The 19,501-nt window shown below is 38.5% G+C and overlaps 1 protein-coding gene across 1 annotated transcript; it reads left to right on the top strand.

Moving 5' to 3' along the window:
- The first annotated feature begins 508 nt into the window (after positions 1 to 508).
- Positions 509 to 2,116, top strand: LOC105058124 (nuclear transcription factor Y subunit B-3). The gene has a single exon (XM_010940921.4). It carries the CDS (start codon positions 1,200 to 1,202, stop codon positions 1,839 to 1,841), a length of 642 nt encoding a protein of 213 aa, XP_010939223.1. The 5' UTR covers positions 509 to 1,199; the 3' UTR covers positions 1,842 to 2,116.
- The last annotated feature ends 17,385 nt before the right edge of the window (positions 2,117 to 19,501 follow it).

Here is a 19,501-nt window from a genome sequence, read left to right as displayed (position 1 = left end):
CAAAGATAGAACTACTTGAGCTTCATAATATACATGAGATAGCATGATGAAATTGCAACAATATTCATATATCATGCGACAACCCAAGATTATAAAATCATTAAATTATGTATGAGATAGTGTATTACAATCACATTGGCTTCTATATAATCATAGACTATAGTATGATGCATGGATATTTACTTTTTACTCCACATCGCGTAATAAGGGTACAAAAAAAATATAAAAATTTTGCTAATTTATAGTTTTAGAAAAAATTATGTGGACATGCATTGACCAAAGTGGCCATGAATACATGCAAATCTAAACTTTGTGCAAGACTCACACCGTGTCACGTCAGCGACACCATCACCGACTTTAAAGTGGGGCCCGCTCCCATCAACGACCGAGATCAGCGCCACAGTCCACGCATCGACGGTCTACCCGATCCCACTTGGCCCATACTTATCGGTAAACAAACGGCACATAATTATCCACGTGCCGCTCTCGATGAGATATTAGGACCGCGATCCAACGGACCCGGGCACCCCGGAGGCTCTCTTCTCTCTCTCTCCCTCGCGCTTCCCCTCTGGCCCCCAACACCCACGCGGTCTCCGACGCCGGCGTGCTGTCCTAGCGCCCTCCTTCTCCGGCGAGGCCAAACCCTAACCCTAATACATGGAGTCTTAGGGCTTCCAGAGACCCGTAGGTCACTCGATCGGTTCCTTTCTCTCCTTGTAGTTACGACAAATCCCCTCTGCCTTTTTTTTTTTAGTGGGTCATCTTCGCTGTTAGCATGGAAGACTTGGAAGCCTAATCCTCCTGAAACCTCCGCATAGAAATAACCCATCTTTCCTTCTATCTGGATCGAATTCTGGAACCCTCGTCGCTTAGAATTCCCGCGGAAACAAACCATACCGGTTTCCGCTTCTTTCCACCTCTGGGTCTTGCTTGTAGACCTATTAGATGTTCTTGGTGGACCTCAATTCCATCGATTTCTCTACATATTTTATTACCTAATTCCAGTATAAAATCATATCTGAATCCTCTCAGGTCCTTTTAGCGTGCAGAATTAGACGCCGTCTCTGAATCCTATGAACTCTTAGCTGGTTTTGTGTAGAAACGAGGTCGAAAACCCTAGATTTTGATCCGGAGATTGGTGAAAGGCTTCGAATTTGCTCCGGGTTGTGGAATTTGGCGTGAAGTTGGGATTTTGATCGATGCCGGATTCGGACAACGAGTCGGGAGGGTATAACAACAGCAATGCGGCGGGGAGCAGCGACTTCTCGTCCCCGCGGGAGCAGGACCGGTTCCTGCCGATCGCCAACGTGAGCCGGATCATGAAGAAGGCCCTCCCGGCGAACGCCAAGATCTCCAAGGACGCCAAGGAGACGGTGCAGGAGTGCGTTTCCGAGTTCATCAGCTTCATCACCGGCGAGGCCTCCGACAAGTGCCAGCGAGAGAAGCGCAAGACCATCAACGGCGACGACCTCCTCTGGGCCATGACCACCCTCGGCTTCGAGGACTACGTCGAGCCCCTCAAGGTCTACCTCCAAAAGTTCCGCGAGATGGAGGGCGAGAAGGGCGGCCCCTCGTCGTCCCAGTCCCAGCAGAAGGAGGGAAGCAGTGGCGGCGCCATCGGGAGCAATGGCGGCGGCGGTGGCGGTGGCGTTGGAATATATGGTGGTGGTGGTGCTGGTGGGATGATGATGATGGGGCAGCAGATGTATGGGTCGCCGCCGTCATCATTGGCTTATCACCATCAGATGGCAATGGGTGGGAAAGGCAGCATGGGTGGGGGTGGTGGTGGTGGGAATTCTTCCTCTTCTTCAGCTGGGCTTGGAAGGCAGGGCAGGATTTGATGGTAAAACTATGTTGATATATAGTTCATGTTAGTGTTTTTGCTGTCTTTTTATTGCTTGGGCTTTTGTTACTTTTTTCCCCCTCTGTTTCTAGAGTCACAGTTAGGTGATTTTGTAATTAGAAACATTGTACTGAGATATGTAACATAGTGTGGAGTCCTTGGATGATGGGGTTGGGTTGGTCTCTGAATTATCTGATTGGGGAGAGAGAGGTGATATGTTGTATAATATTACAAATTTATGATCATGAATTTAATCTACTTCAGTTTGGAGAACCAGGAATTTTGATTTAGTTGGTTTTGGATACATTGGGTAGTATATGCTAGTGAGGAAACAACAATATACTCCATTTGCATGCATTTTTGAGCTCAAATGATCATGTGATATGATGCATGGCAACCAGAACTCTAGGAGGTTGTAGAATGGCTTCCCCATTTCCATTTCTGAAAAAACATATGTTATACTGCCTAAAATAGGGAAAAAAATTTAAAAAAATTAAATTTATCTCAGGATAAGCAGCACCTAAACCTCAAAATTTAGTAACAATGTAATATAAAGAATTGTTGGAAAACTATGAATTCATTTTCTCAATAATTGCAACCAAAACTCTGACCAGGTGCTTGCATAAGTGAGCTAATGGTAAACTGCAACTCTCCTATTACCCTGTTGAGCAGCATTTACATCTCCAACATTGATAAGAGATATAAGGACTGAAGAAGATGGCCAACCTGATCACCAAAGAGAGCTATTGTTTTGTTTAGGAATTTATGCTTTCTTAGACTCTCATATCATAATAGATGGTGCAAGCAATTAGATCATCATTTCACATCTAGCATGTTTTAGTTCTAAACAGGTGAACGGAGGAGAGGGAATGAGAAAGATTTATTTTGAGCGTGGTGAAACTTACCGGGATGTTGTGGAATCATACTCTTTGTATGTTTATCAAAAACTTGCGGCATGCTTCAAATTTTTAAGGAGTGTGTTACTCTCTTTGTTACTTTCTATGAGTCTTCTTCACAAATTTGTTTTCCTTGAGACAAAAGTGTACGTAGTTGGCTTATTCCATAGCAAATCATCCAAAAGCTAAGGTAAAAAGCTGACATGGATAAAGATGGATGGCTAAAAGCTCACCTTTGAGATATCATTGCAGAACACTTCCAAAACATCAAGAAAACGGCGAAGGTAGGAGGGGTTCTCATTGGCCAGGGCAAGATTTTATCCATGCATTGTCTGTTCCTGGGGAAGCACATGAAAACATGGCTTAGTAGTTCAGGAATAGCTGCTCAAATAAGTTCCAAGGTTTCCCCTCTTGCTGCATGAGGGAAGTTGGGGGTCTGGCGTGCTGCATGGTTCTGCGTTCCTTTTGCTATTTAGCTACATATTATATTAAATGGCAGTACCGTGAATTAAGAAGTAAAAGATTACAATAAAAGAATGAATATAATCAAAAGTAGACTAAGTTAACAAGTGTAATGCAAGCCATCAATTCCCACGGGAAGGGATTTTAGCAGGTCTGTGGCGGTATAAAGCTGGGAGAAGGAAGAAACATGGATGAATTTGACATGGGTAATTCCCAATTGAGTTTAGTTAGGGAAATTTGGTACCCCACCAGAGTGCAGGTTAGGCATGGGTTAGTTCGATCTCCTTGTCAATCTGACACAATTCGGTTACAGTTTCGGATGAGCTTAGGCCAAGTTTTATAATTTTATTAGTTCACAACACTTAGTAAAGCTTAAGGTCTTTTCTTTTATGGATAAATATCATAAAAAAGTTAATCATTTTTTTATTGACCAACTTACCTATATTTTCATACTTCTCTAGATGGGTAAATCATTTTTTTATGGACAGTATTTACCCATGAAATGGGATAAAATCTTATCTACCTAGGAGGTGGTTAAATCATTTTCTCATCAACCAAAAAAATATTTTTTTTATTTCATTCCTAATATACCCTTAGCCTTATAATAATAATATAATAATGTAATATATTATTATATATATTATTCATAATATATTATAATATATATTATATATTATAATATAATGATATAATATATTATAATATAATCCATTATACTATATATAATAATATTTATATAATATGTATTATAATATATTATTATAATATAATATACTATATTATATTATAATTTAGCATAGTATATTATATTAACAACACAATAATATATAATGGTATAATATAATATAATATATTATATTATATTATAGTATATTATATTATTATAATATATTATAATAATATTATATTATATTATATTATTATATATAATAATATTTATATAGTAAGGATATCATAGAAAATATCGATAGATCTTAGTAATTTATTTAAAAAATTAATAATATAAAAGAATATGGATAATAGATTCTCGAGCTATTTTTTAATACATAAAAAAATATAAATAAATTATTATTTTTTTAAATATTATTTGAAAATATTTATTCAAAAAAATATAGATTTTTTGATAATTTTTTTATCCTCAAAAGAATGGCCCTTTACAATACAAAGCAAATGAGTTTGGCTTCCACTTCTTCAAGATACATGTAAACATTAAGACTGAGACAAGCATTTCTAACTGCCAATTAAAACCTGAAAGCATTGGAAAGTGAGAGAGCGTTGCACATTGAGAGTGCCAAGAAAAGTCAGGCGGGAAGGCTGTCAGCATTGAAGCAGCACCTCCAATCCATAGCTGGAGTAGGGCACATGGAGTGGAAAAGTATGGGCACAGTAATGAGAGAATGGATTTCAAGCCAGGCCAAAGGTTGGTGGTCCGTCGGTGCTTTTAGGTTTTGGTTGTGCTTTTGACACATACAGGTAGGCATAGATGGTTAAGTTTGTGGTCTCTCCGCTGTCCAAGGTTGAGGACTGTTTGGAGACAAAAAATGCCATTACTCTCCACCCTCTTCTGTTGGAATATGCTAACGGAAGCAGCATAGGATCTCCACAGTATAATCTTTATGTTGAAAAATTTTGTACCATTTTAGATAGTTGCCACGTCATTCATCTCGGAGAGGGATGGCTCTTAATTATACCGAAAATATATGTAGGTACTTTTCAACATGATGCATGATGTTTCGTGGAGATGAAGAAAAGTCATTTATTTTTAAGATAGATGATGTGACAGCTATAATAATATCATATTTTGCAGTACAAAAGTCATGTAGCAAAGAATCCGATTCTCATATACTGAGCTTTCTATGTTAGAAATCAAACTTAAAAATATTTAAGTACGCACTAACCAATTGAGTTGGTAAAGTCATCAAGGATTTGATGCCGATGGTCTGAGCCCACGCGCACCCTGATCCCGATTGGGGATTTTCGTTGGGGAGGTAATTGAGAAAAAAAAACCAAGCTAATGAAGCAGTTACTCAAAGTAGCTTGTCAATTGCTGTCAGTAATATATATCTATTTGCATGTATAGATGGAAAGAATTGGGAGATACTGAAGCTTCTTTTATTGGAACCAAGTGGGAGACATGATAGCTTAAAAATTGGTGCTGTTATCACAATAAAAATTAAAAGAAATTTGTATTGGGCATGCCCGAATCTTAGATCTTGGAGACATGTCGCACTCTGCCTGACAACTTATCCTCTATCCGGCAGAGCTTAACCCCCGTATTCTGTGCTGAAAAGCCAGTTCACTTCAAATCAAAATTTCAATCAAGAGCGCATGGGAATGATAGGAATAATTTTAGAGGTCAATAGGATTAGCTGTGAAAGAGGTAAAGCAGCTCGATACGTATCCTTAGATTTTTAAATTTTTGCAGGCTACTTGAGCTTATGGTGCCTTCGCCTCTACCACCACCAAGTTAAAAGGTCAATAGAAAACTTTTGATCTAATGACTTGAGGTGACAACAAATTTTATCCTTGGGATACCGCCACTTAAACCTACTAGGTTGACTCGGGGAGTTACAAAGAGATATTTTGAGAAAAGCTCCATTGCACATTTCCACCAAGCGAAGATATATGGCCTGATTGTCCACTAAGAAAAGATATTCCTATCATCACTTTGGTGCAGTTATCATTATTATTATGGTTATCATTATTCTTGTTTATAGGTAAACCTCAGTGTTGTACCTTTGGATGTAAAGTGGGAAAGAAAAAAAAAAGAGAGGAAGTCTTCTTCCAACATGAGCTCCTAAGCGTGCAGTACGGGTCCAAGGGAAGATTTTATCATTCCCTTGAAGAGTGCTGGACCGGTTGGCTGCTTCCACTTAGAAGCTTCTTGATGGATTGAGAGTAGGGGGACAATTGAGTTGAGCTAAATAAAATAGTTGGAAGTTTGAGCTCGATTGAACTTAAAATATTTAGACTCAAAACTTAGCTCGAGATCGATTGAGCTTTGATATCCCAAGTTTGAGCTCAAATTGATGAAAAATAACAAAAACTCAAGATCGACTCGACTCAACTCCAATATCAACCGAGCCATCTTTGAGCTCGAATTTGAACTCAAAATCAAGCCTTAATTTATTAATAATATATATTAATATATATTATAAATAAAATAATATTATTAAAAAATATATATATATAAATCCGAGTAGACTCATAAGCTTTCAAATCGAGTATTCTGCTATCCGAGCTCAATTCGAAAAACTATTCGAGCTACCTGAACTTGACTCAAGCTCGATAATAACTGAGTCGAATTGAATTTGAAATTTAGTCAAGCTCTCGTGAGTAGCTCAACTTATTTGCACCCATAGTTCAGAGGAATTATGAACCACCTCCATCCATTTGGACTACTCACTTTTAGAGACTTCACTCCAGTAAATCGAAAAAGAGAGATACTCTCGTAATGGATTGCATGTTAGTGTGGCCATATCCCTATTTGTTTTTATTTGACGAATTTAGATACCAATTAAAATACTAATTGGATACAAGAATTCGTATCCATTTTTATTTTAAATGGTTGGGAATACATATTGGATATTAAAACATGCTGTAAGAATTTTAGGTTTAAATCTTAGTGACATTATTTTAGATAATTCTTGGAAAATAGTGTATAACTATGAAAAATGGGGGTAAAGTAAAATCATCTAGTATTTTTTGACTTGATAACCATCAAGAATTAACGAATAATGTATTGTGAGGACTATTGGATGTTGTGTAGGATCCGATACTACATGGTGCAATAGAAAAGAAAAAAAAATAAAATAAAAAATACAATACAAATACGTAGATCGACCTCAAGCCTACCTCCACGAGGCGTGCAAGCTTCATTATGAGAGAATAAAACACAATCAATATAGGAGGAACTCACCACTCAACCCTTGTACAAGAGTTTCTAAATAAGAAATCCCAAAATCTTCATAAAAGCTCTCTGAAATCTCTCTTGAAGCTATTCTGCACCTCTAGGATGTCACCAGCTATACAATGCAACAAATGGCTCATCAATCGGAGCTATATAGGCTCCAGAACCTCAAAAATACTGTTACACTAGGAATATTGCATCCCAATCAACTCTAAAACCATCCGGAGCCGTCCGATCGTGACTGGCTTGCACCAGAGCTGTCCGATCACGCACTACAGCCTTAAATCAAGCCTGATCATACCCAGATTGAGTTTCAACCATCCGATCACGACCGCATGCGATCTAGACTATCGAATCATGCACAAACGTCTCTGGACCGTGCGTGGACTGCGTGATCGATCCATGTGGCCTCCATGGACCGCCCAACACCCAGTGGTCCATGGTGACTGTGCAGGGCACTGGGCCTGGGTGCCCGCGTACACTGGGCCGATCCGTGCGTGCTCGCAGCGTGCGTGCGCATCCATCGGGCCCACCCATGCGCTGGGCCGCATGCACCTGCATGCACGCACATCTGTCGGGCCCGATGGCACCACCGTCGGCCTCCACTGCCTCATGCACCATGCCACCTACTCCGAACTTCTTTCGTACGTATCTTCGTTGTCTGGACTCCGTTTGGACTGTTCTTGAGCTCGTTAGACTACGTTCGTCATCCTGAATCTCGTTGTAGGCTTAGTGTGGATCGAATCTCAAGATATCAAATCTCAACAATCTCCACCTCGACTCGATATTCGATCTCCATCTATTTCTGAAAGTCTGTGATCTATCTTACCCCCATGCCCTGGGACATACCTGCTGTCTGATGGATGGACAAATGAAAATCGAGCCAGGCCGCTCAATCCTACCTCCATTATGGGCTGTGCCTACTCTGACCAAAGATCTGCTTAGGAAAGTCTCCTGCAGTAATAGAAACTTCACTCTACTACGTCGCCTCTCATCCTTCCAAGTCTCTCATCTAGTACCCGATTTACCTCCACTTCGCTCTGGACTCCCAACTAGATAGTAATATCCTCTCGTCCTCTTCTTCTCCTCTAGAATAACCCTATCACCATGCAACATCTTCAGGATTCCTCCATCAACTACCGTCCTATAGCCTCTCGAATTCTGTCTACTCAGTGAGATAAGATTTTGTCTGAAATCAAATATGTATCGGACCTCCTCTAATCTCCTCACTACACCATCATGTATCCTCCAGCTGACCGTCCCGATGCCTTTGATCGCATAGCTCAATCCATCCAGTAGATAAACAGTGTCCTCACTGCTCTTCAGGAAGTCAAACTGCTCATCTCTGCAACATACATGATGGTGCATGCAGAATCTAAAATCCACTAATGGAAAAAAGTAGATACTTCATCAGATATCTTTAGGACATCATCCTTTGACTCACTACTGATCGTCGCTGCAGTAGCCCTCGTCCGATCCTTGAGTTGAGGGCAATCTCTGGTTAGATATCCCAACTCATCACATTGATAACATCTGATCTTGCTCAAGTCTCTCATCCTGGATTTGGACTGCCCTCGTCGCGATCTCCTGTCGCTCTATCTACCGCCTCCTGCTTCTTCAGAAATCACTAAAGTTGAGCTACTGCCATCTGAGCTCGAAGCTGGGTTCTCCCTCCTAAGAACTTTGTTCTAGAGATTCACCATGGTGATCTCGTCCATCTTGATGGTGCTCTACATTAGGAAGAAAGAAGAAATAAAATAAGAAACATAATACAAATACGTAACCAATACAAGAGGAACTCACCACTCAATCTTTATACAAGAGTCTCTCAATAAGAAGCTTCAAAACCTTCACAAAAACTCTTTGAAACCTTTTTTGAAGTCTTTTTACATCTTTAGAATGTCACCAGCTATCCAACGCAATAAACAGCTCGTCAATCGGAGCTATATAGGATCCAAAATCTCAAAAATACTATTACACTAGGAATATTGAGTTTCAATCAATCCTAGAACCATCTGTGGCCGTTCGATCATAATCGGCTTGCATCGGAGCCATTCGATCGCGCACTACTGCCTTAGATCAAGCCTGATTATGCCCAGATTGACTTTTAGTCATCCGATCATGATCGCATGCGATCTGAACCATTGGATCATGCATAAACGCCCTTGGACCATCCATAGACTGTGTGATAGATCCACGCGGCCTCTGTGGACCGACCAGCACCCTGCGGTCCATGGTGGACCGTGTAGGGAGCTGGGCCTAGGTGCCTGCGCGCGCTGGGCCAACCCGCACGTGCATTCATGCTGGGCCAGCTCGTGTGCTGGGCCATGTGCGTCTGTCGAGCCCGATTGTGCCGCTGTCGGCCTCCGTCGTCTCGTGCATCGTGCCACTTGCTTCAGACTTCTTTCATACATATCTTTATCGTCTGAACTTCGTTTGGACTGTTCTTAGGCTCGTTGGACTCCATTCGTCATCCTGGACCTCGCTGTGAACTCAGTGTAGACTGAATCTCAAGGCATCAAATCTCAACATTGAAAATAGATAAACTTAATTGTGCATGGATCTTAGAGTCCAAGTTTGATAAAATCAAGAAATGCTATTTATTGGTCAAAGAGTCTTTTATATTTCCAAGAGACCTTGTTTCAAGAGAGGATATTGGAATTAATAAACTAAATTAATATTATCTTGTTATTAGCAATGACTTTTAGTATTTTCTATGAAATTCACTTAGAATTTCTCTCCATGTATAAAACTAAAGTATTGCTTATAAATATGGCTCTTAGTATTTTGTGTAGAAGGTAGTTGAAGGATTATAAAATTACCTATATAAAGGGAGGTACTAGAGCCATTTTGGATCAAGAGAGTTGAAAGAATTTCAAACAAAGTTAAATTTTTCTTCTTCTAATAGGTCAACTCTCTTCATCTCTTGCGTGAGAAAAACTACAATACTCCTTTCCTCCTCTATCTATCATAATAAAATAGTATTAGAGCTATGGCTAATGTAGAGGGGCTTTTATAATTATCTGTTTCTCGTCTTACCAACACCAACTATGAGAATTGAAGTATCCAAATAAAGGCATTGCTTGGATCTCAAGATATTTGGGACATGGTCGAAAGAGGCTATGAAGAATCTGGAGAAGGAGATACTCTCATGGTACAACAACGAGAGGTCCTACGAGACAAGAAGAAAAAAAAGATAAGAATGCTCTCTACTTAATCTACCAAGCTATAGATGAGTTGGCTTTTGAAAAGATTATTGCGGCCACCATCTCCAAAGAAGCATGGGAGATTTTCTAAAATGCATATAAAGGAGTTGAGAAAGTAAAGAAAATTTATCTTCAAACTCTTAGAGGTGAATTTGAAGCCCTACAAATGAAGGAGTTCGAATCCATCTCGGATTTCTTTACAAGAGTCTTGATCGTCATCAATCAATTGAGAAGGAACGGCCAAACCTTGAATGATACATGAGTAATAGAGAAAATTCTATGCTTATTAGATGCCAAGTTTGACTACATCGTAGTTGCTATTGAAGAATCAAAGAATTTAGACGCCACGATAATTGATGAACTCATGGGTTCCTTACAAGCCCATGAACATAAGCTTAACAAGAAGAAGCAAGAGCCTTTGGAGTAAGCTCTTCAATTTAAGTTCGCTTTGAAGGAAAAAAAAGAAGATTTTAACAATGAAAGGAGTCAAAGAGACTGAGGATGAGGCCATGGCCAATGGAGAGGCCATAGACGTGACCATGGATGTGGATGCTACAATAACAAAGAGGAGTTTAGCCAAAGTCCAAAAGGAGGGTGTGGACAAAGAGGCTCATCTAGAGGCTAAGGGTATGATAATTTCAAAGTTTGTTATTTCATTTGCAACAAACCCGATCATTATGTTTCAGATTATTGTATAATGATGCTAACCAAGTTAAAGAGAAGGCTTATTATGCAAAGAAGAAAGAAGAAGATGGTGATGAAGTTTTGTTGCTAGCTTGCAAAGAAGATAACACCAATGGGCAAAATATATGGTACTTGGACACCGACGTAAGTAATCACACGTGTGGCTACAAGAACATATTTGTGGAGTTGGATGAATCGGTAAATAGGCATGTGTCTTCTAGTGACTCCTCTAAAGTAGACGTGAAGGGCAAAGATAAAATCTTTATTCAATTAAAAGATGGAAGTCATAAATTTATTTCTAATATTTATTATATATTAGAGATGAAGAATAATATTTTAAATTTAGGATAACTTTTGGATAAAGGATATGGTGTGCATATGAAAAATAGAAGTTTATTTTTGAGAGATCAAAAAAATAATTTGATAGTCCATGTTCAAATGACAAAAAATAGAATGTTCATGCTTAATATCAAACATGTCAATGCTAAAAATTTGATTGCAAGTGTGAAGGACAGTTCATGATTTTGACACTTGAGGTTCGAACATCTTTACTTTGATGGCCTCAAGCAACTATCAAGCAAGAAGATGATGAAGGGCTTACCACATATTAATTCTCCAGAATAATTTTGTGAAGGGTGTATTTTTAGCAAGCAACAAAGAAAGAGTTTTTTCGAAGAAGCTTCTTATCATGCAAAGAAGCCACTTGAACTAATTCACACTGGCATATGCAGGCTAATTTCTCCAACATCCTTTGGAGAGCATCGTTATTTTCTAACTTTTATTAATAATTTTAGCAAAAAAATTTGAGTGTATTTTTTGAAGAAAAACTTTGAAACATTTTTCACATTCAAAAAGTTCAAAGTAATGGTGGAAAAAGAATGTGGATACTATATCAAAGTCTTGCAATCCGATTGTAAAGGCGAATTCATATTCAAAGAGTTTGAACACTTTTATGAGGAGCATAGCATTCGATGACTCTTGATAGCACCTTATTCTCTCCTAAAAAATGGCGTGGTAGAGAAAAAGAATCAGACAATTCTTGATATGGTTCCAAGCATGCTGAAGATGAAGGATATGCTAAAAAAATTTTGGATAGAGGCCGTAAACTATATAGTCTACTTGCTCAATCAATATCTTATAAAAAGCCTAAAGGATATAACTCCACAAGAGATATGGAATGGAAGATGACCTCGTGTTTCTCACTTGAAGGTTTTTGAAAGTATCGCCTATGCTCATACCCCAGACCAAAGAAGAATGAAGCTTAAAGATAAGAGTGAAAAGTTTATCTTTATCAGCTATAATGCTCAATCTAAATCTTCCAAACTTTTTAATCCAAAAATTAAAAGGATTCATATTAGTAGGTATGTGGAGTTCCATGAAGATGGCATTTGGAGTTGGCAATCAAATAAAAAGCTATATCATGAAGAGAAGGAACCAAAGGTGGATTTTGAAGTTTTTTCACCACCTTCATCTTCACATTCAAGAGTATCACCTCCTTTACATGATAGTCCTATGTAAAAAAGATAGAGTTTGCAAGAGCTATATGAGATAATAAACGAACTTAATCTCGTTTGTCTTTTGGCTAACAATGAAAATATTTCTTTTGAAGAAGCATTACAAGATAAGATTTGGAAAGCCACCATGGATGAGGAGATCAAAGCAATAGAGAAAAATGATACTTAAAAACTTACTACTATCCCGGAAGGCCATAAACCCATAGATGTCAAATGGATTTAGAAGAAGAAGAAGAATGCTCGAAGGCACATAGAAAAGTACAAAACAAGATTGATGGCCAAAAGCTATAAGCAACAAGCTGGTATTGACTATGAAGAAGTGTTCGCCATGATTACTTGCATGAAAACTATAAGATTGCTTATTTTTATTACAGCATAATTAAAATTATCAATTCTTCAAATAGATGTCAAATCGACTTTTTTGAATGGATCTCTAGAAAAAGAGGTCTATGTGAATCAACCCAAAAGGTATGTGAAGAAGGATCATAAAGAAAAAGATTTGAAGTTGAAGAAGGTACTCTATGGTTTAAAACAAGTACCTAGAGCATGGAATAATAGAATTGATACATATTTCAAAACTAATAACTTCATGTAATGTCCATATAAGCGTGCCTTATATGTCAAGAAAAAGATTGAAGATATATTGCTTATTTTTTTGTATGTAGATAATTTTATTTTTACAGGAAGCAACTCTCAAATGTTTGAAGAATTCAAACAAGCTATGATCCAAGAGTTCGAGATAACAGATTTGGGGCTTATGTCATATTTTCTCAGCTTAAAGGTCTAGCAAAATATTGAAGGCATCTTTATTTCTCAACAAGCATGTGAAAAGGAGATTCTTAAGAGGTTTAAGATGGAAGATTACAAGCCAATAAGCACCCTCATTAATTGTGGAGTCAAACTATCAAAATTTGAAGAAAACAAGGTGATGGATCCTACTTTATACAAAAGCTTAGTTGGAAGCTTAATATATCTTATATGTACAAGACCGGATATTCTATATGGAGTTAGCTTACTAAGTCGTTTCATAGAGGAACCAAAATCTACATATTGGAAGGCTGTAAAAAGAATTCTTTGTTATATCTGAGGTACTATATCTCATGGATTAATGTATTCTCTTTCTTATGATTTTTGATTTTTTGATTATTTAGATAGTAATTAGGGAGGAGATTTGGATGATAAAAAGAGTACAATTAGATTTATTTTTTATCTGGATAATACGACATTCACTTGACTTTTTAAGAAGCAAGCTATTGTGTCTCTTTCTATTTGTGAAGCAGAATATGTTACGACATCTTCATATGTTTGCATGTCATATGGCTTAGAAGATTATTACAAGATATTCATTTATCTTAAATTGATACTACAAAGATATATATATATATATATATGGATAGCAAGTCGGCAATAGGATTAGCAAACAATCCGATCTATCATGAAAAAAATAAGCATATCGACAACTATTTTCATTTCATGAGAAAAATGTGGAGTTAACTTATGTGAAGACTCATGATCAAGTTTTTGATATCTTCACCAAGCCACTTATAGCGAATCCTTTCCATAAGTTTAAAAATCTTCTTGGAATAAAGGATGGAAGATAATTAAGTTTAAAGGAGGGTATTGGAAATAGATAAACTTAATTGTGCATAGATCTCAGAGTCTACATTTGATAAAATCAAGGGATGCTATTTGCTGGTCAAAGAGTCTTTTGTGTTTTCAAGAGACCTTATTTTAAGAGGAGATATTGGAATTAGTAAATCAAATTAATATTATCTTGTTATTAGCAATGACCTTTAGTATTTCCTATGAAATCTACTTAAAATTTCTCTCCATGTATAAAACCAAAGTGTTGTTTATAAATATGACTCTTAGTATTTTGTGTAGAAGATAGTTGAAGGGTTGTAAAATTATCTATATAAAGGGATATACTTGAGTCATTTTGAATCAAGAGAATTGAAGGAATTTCAAATAAAATTAAAGTTATTTTCTTCTAATAAGTCTACATAACTGTAATACTCCTCTCCTTCTCTATCTATCGTAACAAAGACTTGTTTAGAAGTCGGAATACATAATTCATGAATATTATATGTAGGGGTGGGATTGGGACAGCTTAGGTCAAAAAAAGTCCTCAATCTTATACTTGGTTTATTTTATAATTAGCTTGAAAAGAACAAATTCATAGAAAAACCTATTTCTCATATATGGACTCATGTCCAACCAGTGAATTTAATGATGACAATAATTTATTTAACTATAAGAATAGAAATAAGATCATGTAAAAAGGATTTAGATTTGGACATCACAAAAAAGTGATAGAGATATGAGAATAAATTAAAATATAGATTTAGATAAAAAGTGGTCTATATATATGTTGAACTCAATGTTCTCTCTACTTTTTTGTTCAATATATTTTGTTTTCTTTTAACTGTTCACTGTGAAGGGTTCATTCGAGTCCATGGCTTGCTGCATTCTTAATATTATCTTTGAGAAGTGGGACTATGTTTCAAGAGTTTCTTTAATCCATGGTGACTCATCAGGTCCAGGGGTTAAAAAACCAATTTTTTTATAAATTGGGTTCATCCAAAATGTCTCAAATTTGCCTCAAACAAAAGTAACTTTTTTTCCAACTCTATTTATTTGGTGCAATTTTAAGCAACTTAATTGGTCTGGCTCAAATGCCCCTCCTTATGTTATGAATATATGAGTGATCTTTAAAGTTCGATCATGTTGCGGTCAAGGATACTCCTGGCTCGGATGGATGGGTTGGTCTCTACTATCACATACATGAAGTATTATCCATTTTAGCCTTAGTCTCCTCCCACAACAGTAGCCCCTCAGTCATGGGGGAGTATGTGTGGGGCAGGAGGCGAAGGCTCGGATGGATAGATCGGTCTCTACTATCATGCGTGTGAGGTATTATCTGTTTTGATTTGCACCTAGAGTCTGGGAACTGTATGGATTGTTTTGAGCCTCACGATTTCGTCTTTTAAAAGGTATCTCACGGGAAAAAGAAGATCTCATTTCATAGAAGCCATACTTTTTCTTGACTCAATCAATATGGGATTAAAGCTATACTCCTTCCATAATAGGTCACAATTGTGAAGTAATTTAATAGATCAAAATTCCATTATCCTTATTTTCTAGGGATAAGCATAAGAATAATGACGTGGAGCCCAAGTGGGCCACCAAAATATAAGTTCCACGCCATATGGCTCAAGGTGATTAATGCAGGTCAATCAAGTTTAATCAACCAAGGAGCTAAATTTTCCATAAGAATAATGATGTGGAGCCCAACCGCACTATCAAAAGATAAGTGACATGCCATATGACTAAAGCTGAATAGTATAGTTCATGGCGTAAGTTGGATAGATGGGGGTTGTGAAGCAGCAATCCTTGCAATGTAGAGGCCCGTAATATTTTGGCCCAGCCTTGGATGGGCCTAGACTGGTCGACTAAGCTGCACAACGTGTGTTGGCATGTGCGATGAGGAAGACCCTGATGGAAGTCTTCTTTCTCCCCAAGTTAATTTGATAAGAAGGGATTCTATGGCTCATTGGAGCTCTAGATCTCGATATAAATTTTCCTCCCCTCTCCCTCTAAGCAACTTGCCCCTCATCCCCCATTCACCACCGGTGAAATCGCTCAAGTTTCTCTTGATTTTTTAAGTTAACATCTGTCAACGAATCACCATCCATAAACCTCGCTGGAGTTGAGGGATAACTGACTCTTTAACTTTTTGTCTCCTCCTTTCTCTGGTCCCAAGGTCATCGTTTGTCACCTTGAAGCCATCGTGGGTCATTACTGAGGGTTGCCGCTATGGAAGGTGGCTGGCCAAAAATGTTTTTTCCTTCCCCTATTTTCACAAAGAAGAAGAAGAAAATGGGAAACAGAAAAAAAAAAATCTCGTCTCTCTCTTCTCTTCTTTTTCTCTCTTTAGATACCCTATAGGCTAGTGGAGGGTCCATACATCTAAACAAATCCAGATCGACCGGTTGACCTTGAAAGGGGTTTTGGATCTATAGTGTTATGGTTGACCTTGGAATAAGACATTGGTTGTTTTGAAATTGAACAAGAAATATCATATGAAATTATTGATGATTTAATGATTGTATGAAGGATTTAGACTGGCCATGATATGGCTACCAATCACGGACGGACTAGATCGTGACACTTTAGATTGTCAATTATTAGCTAAATTATAATATCTTGGTTTGCCACTGTGAGCCGAAGTACGGATATTTTGGTTTGCTACCCTGAGCTGAAGCATGGATTATAATTTATCAATCACGGGTCGAAGCATGACCATGGTTAATCCAAAATTGAAATATAACTATTGGTTTGGATCATTTTAGTGATATATGAATGATAAATCATATGAAATATCTGGTGATATTCACGATGGATTTACAATAATACACAATGCGTGATATATGCTTATATAATCATTGACTTATATTGATTGGATATTTGATCTAAGATTTCATGATTTATATTTTCTCTTTAATATTGCTCTTTTATTATTTTGAATTATATTATTATATCAGTACGAATATATGAAAATTGTTAGTGGACTATAAAATTCACACCCTTAATTCTCTCTTTCCTTTTAGAGCCATAGGATGCATAGTATTAGTTGGGTTGGGCACAGAATTTCAAGCATTGCAAGCTATCAGTTAGTTAGTTAGTTGATTTTTTGATAGCAAATGGACATTAGATTTTGTATATTATTTGATAATAGTGGATTTATTTAGTTTGTCTAATATAATCGAAATTTATGATTGATATGATACTTCTAGCTTTATTAGAGATTTTATTATTTTATAGGCCTTACACGATCTTTAAGGTATTATTCGAGAGTTTATATGGCCATATAAGTGTTGGATTTGGGGTATGACTTGCATGGTTTGTGAAAGGAAGGTTTTTTTTTTTTCTCCCTTTTCCTCCCGTTAGGGTTGGGCTCCAATATTACAATAAGGATAATCACCTTTCTATCAGTTCATGTCACCTATATCTTTTTCAGATTAGGCAGATCAACATCGTATAAACTCCTAAAACTTCTCTTGCACAATATCGCATTTTGTCAATAAATTCACACCCTTGAAGGAAAGTAACTGAGGATACCTAAGAGATTATGCAAATGACCGTGAAGAAGTGATTATTTATCCCAGCAAAATTGCACCTCGGCTTCAGTTAGTGTTTTCAAATAAAATGACTTTGTTGGAAGAATCTTATTGGAACTAACATCCAAAGAGCCTTTGCCTAGTCAGGCATCCAAATAGGCCACTAATGTCCTATGCTTAAGCCTTGATGCTATATTTAGATGCCTTGAAAAAAATCCTAAACTAAATAAGTATGCAAAAATTTTCCAAAATCGGTAGACTAATAAAGAGGATGGCATCTATCAATAGATCTACAATGCTGAAGCATTAAAAAGTGAATCTATGCTCTTTTCCTTCCTTCGAGAAACTTGTTTAGAAAAAAAGAATGCACAAATATTAAAGAAGCAAGTTAGACATTACAAATATTAGCCAAGTGTTGGGGAATACCCGCTGACCGACCGACTGCCGGAGGGCCCGACCAACTGCCGGAGGGCCCGACCGACTGCTGGAGGGCCCGACCGACCGGAGGGCCCGACCGATTGGACGGCCCGACCGTCCGACCGCCTGACGGCCTGACCACCCCCGTTGGACGACTCCGACTGGCCGATAGGCCGACCGATCGTTGGTCGGGGCGACCGACTGACGGGAGCCACCAGCGGCTAATCGCCGACTTGGGGTATGTCGGGCGTATCCATCCCGACCGACTGAACCCGGGGGTCTGAGGCCCGACTTGCATGAAGCTCGCCGACCGATCGGAGGAACCCGACGCCACTCCGCTGGCTGCCGACCTAGGGTCGGCTGACTCCTCTAACCGCCGAACAGCCGCCAGACGTTGTCAGCTCTGACACGGACATGCGGCACAGTTACCTAGGGGCATTGTCCCACCGAGGGCCGGGTCAACCCTGGTGATTAGACGGCCGCACGGCGACATGACGTTTTCACGGCGGCTCTGACAGCCCACAGTGAGTTGACAGTTCCTCACTTGTCCGCGCCATTAATGACGGCGCCATACCTAGCTCCACTATATATACCGGGGAAGGCAACAGTGCAAGCGGTCGATCCGCCCGTCTCTCCCACATACGCAGGCTCGCTCCTCTCTCCCTCTCTCTTTCTCAGAGCTCTCTGTCTGCATTTCACTGTTGCCCAGTCACCTCTCTGACTTGACCGTCGGAGGGTCCCCGCCGGAGCCGCCTCCGGTCAGTGCGGACTTCCTTTTGCAGGTGCACGCTTCCCGGCGATCGGGCGACGAGGCGATTGACCGCAACACCAAGGCTCTGGTAGAATATTAGCCCTGGCAAAATGATTGAATTATTGAACGTACGTGCAAACCGTTACTTTATTATCATTTTCTACACTCATTCCTTTAAAATCTTCATCCAAAGATTGAAGTCTCAAAGGCAAGCCGAGGGACGAACAATATTAAACAGAACCAAGTCATCAGAAGGGGAAGTAATTTCTCCTCCATTCACCAGCATTCACATTAAACAAGTTGAATTTAATGGTGAGGGACTATCAACGTGCTTTGATTCTTACTGGAGGGGAAAAGGGTGCCCTACCATGTTGTTCCTATGCAGAACTGATAGAAGCTTGCCTTGGACTCTATTGTAAAGTTAAGTATTGGCTAGGAAAGATTGGCAAGTAAACTCAAGTTACATCATCTACGGATCAAGGGTGGAATCTATCTTCCACTTGCTCATCAAATGCCCTTTTGCTCATAGCCTATGGAACTCCATCAAAATCCTCTAAATTTGAGAGAATGATCTTAAAATATGTATGATCTTTGGACCGATTGGCGAAAATTTCAGCCGTCACTATGAAGAGAGAGGGAGATCATCTATTTGCGCCTGTTTTGAGAGTTTTGTAGGACAAGAAATACAGGAATATTCA

Source organism: Elaeis guineensis, chromosome 15, assembly GCF_000442705.2.
Source record: "Elaeis guineensis isolate ETL-2024a chromosome 15, EG11, whole genome shotgun sequence".
Lineage (NCBI taxonomy): Eukaryota > Viridiplantae > Streptophyta > Magnoliopsida > Arecales > Arecaceae > Elaeis > Elaeis guineensis.
The sequence above is the reverse complement of the archived record's forward strand: the minus strand, read 5'-3'. Positions and strand labels throughout refer to the sequence as shown.

Bases quoted from the DNA above. Each gene is read 5' to 3' on its own strand.
- LOC105058124 (XM_010940921.4), top strand. From the start codon at position 1,200: ATGCCGGATTCGGACAACGAGTCGGGAGGGTATAACAACAGCAATGCG.